Below are 1,338 nucleotides of genomic sequence, written 5' to 3' on the forward strand. Positions count from 1 at the left end.
ATACATACATACAGACATACATAAATACATGTATAAATATATATATATATATATACATATATAGTATTCCATAATAATATTTCTCTTAAATTGTCTCGTCGTTCCTCGATAACAAATCATCTTCCCTAGGCGATAGTTAATAGCGCACATGCTGTGCAGCAAATGAGATATAGCCCGGCAGTGGTCGAGGGCTCGGACGACAGCCAACTCACATGGAACATGTACAATTCGATCAGTTACTTCAACACGGCTATGGTGTGTCTTTCTGTGTGTCTTTCTGTATATGTCTTCTGAGTTTCGGAATAAGACATGCGTGTATGTGCTAGTAGTATTAAGTACGTGATATGGCATGTTAGTTTGTGACGAACGGTATATAGTATAGTGTATGATTATCGCGTACGAGCGATGATGGACTCACTGTTATTACTTGGACTCAAGACTCAGAGGCATGGCGTTCTATGAGATGAAATTGGGTATATTTCACACTAGTGACAAATTGAGCCCATCGGTGTCCTCCCATACAGATTTGTTGCTGCTCTTGTTTTGTCTTCAGTGAGAGAACAAGCTCATCATAGTTATCGTATAGTAATTGCCTGCCATTCTTTCTTATTTTCTCACCAATGACCTTTTAAGCCCATCGGTATCCTCCCATACATATTTGTTGCTGCTCTTGTTTTGTCTTCAGTGAGAGAACAAGTTCATCATAGCTATCGTATAGTAATTGCCTGCCATTCTTTCTTATTTTCTCACCAATGACCTTTTAAGCCCATGGTTGTTCTTCCATACAGATTTGTTGCTGCTCTTGTTTTGTCTTCAGTGAGAGAACAAGCTCATCATAGTTATCGTATAGTAATTGCCTGCCATTCTTTCTTATTTTCTCACCAATGACCTTTTAAGCCCATGGTTGTTCTTCCATACAGATTAGTTGCTGCTCTTGTTTTGTCTTCAGTGAGAGAACAAGCTCATCGTAGCTATCGTGCAGTAATTGCCTGCCATTCTTTCTTAATGTCTCACCAATGACATCTTAAGCTCCGTGGTTGTTCTCCCGTGTGTAGGTCTCGTGCTGCGCACAGGCCGAGACGCTGAACAATTTGGGGCGATATCCACTGCTGTTCAAGATTGCGCCCGACATTAAAGGTATGGGCACCCGCTTCTGCTTAATTGTCCGCTATCTGTATTTACACGCATTGCTCGGTCGTGTGGGCTCGGACAATTACACGCACTACACGTCTGCTTCTTTGTACCTACATCGCATGTCTGCTCCTGGTATGGCCGCCCTCCTTTGACTACCCCACTCCCTACTGGTTAGGGTTTTAGGGTCTTGGCCCTGAATTATAT

The 1,338-nt window shown here is 42.1% G+C and overlaps 1 protein-coding gene across 1 annotated transcript; it reads left to right on the forward strand.

The window, feature by feature from the left end:
* Positions 1-162: 162 nt before the first annotated feature.
* On the forward strand, positions 163-1,137 carry SARC_16354 (hypothetical protein; the record flags this gene model as incomplete). Its single annotated transcript, XM_014289536.1, has 2 exons — positions 163-255; positions 1,056-1,137. Coding segments are annotated over 2 exons (175 nt in total), but the record flags the coding sequence as incomplete, so codon positions are not given.
* Positions 1,138-1,338: the final 201 nt, after the last annotated feature.

The sequence above is a fragment of the Sphaeroforma arctica genome (genome assembly GCF_001186125.1).
Source record: "Sphaeroforma arctica JP610 unplaced genomic scaffold supercont1.7886, whole genome shotgun sequence".
Classification (NCBI taxonomy): Eukaryota; class Ichthyosporea; order Ichthyophonida; genus Sphaeroforma; species Sphaeroforma arctica.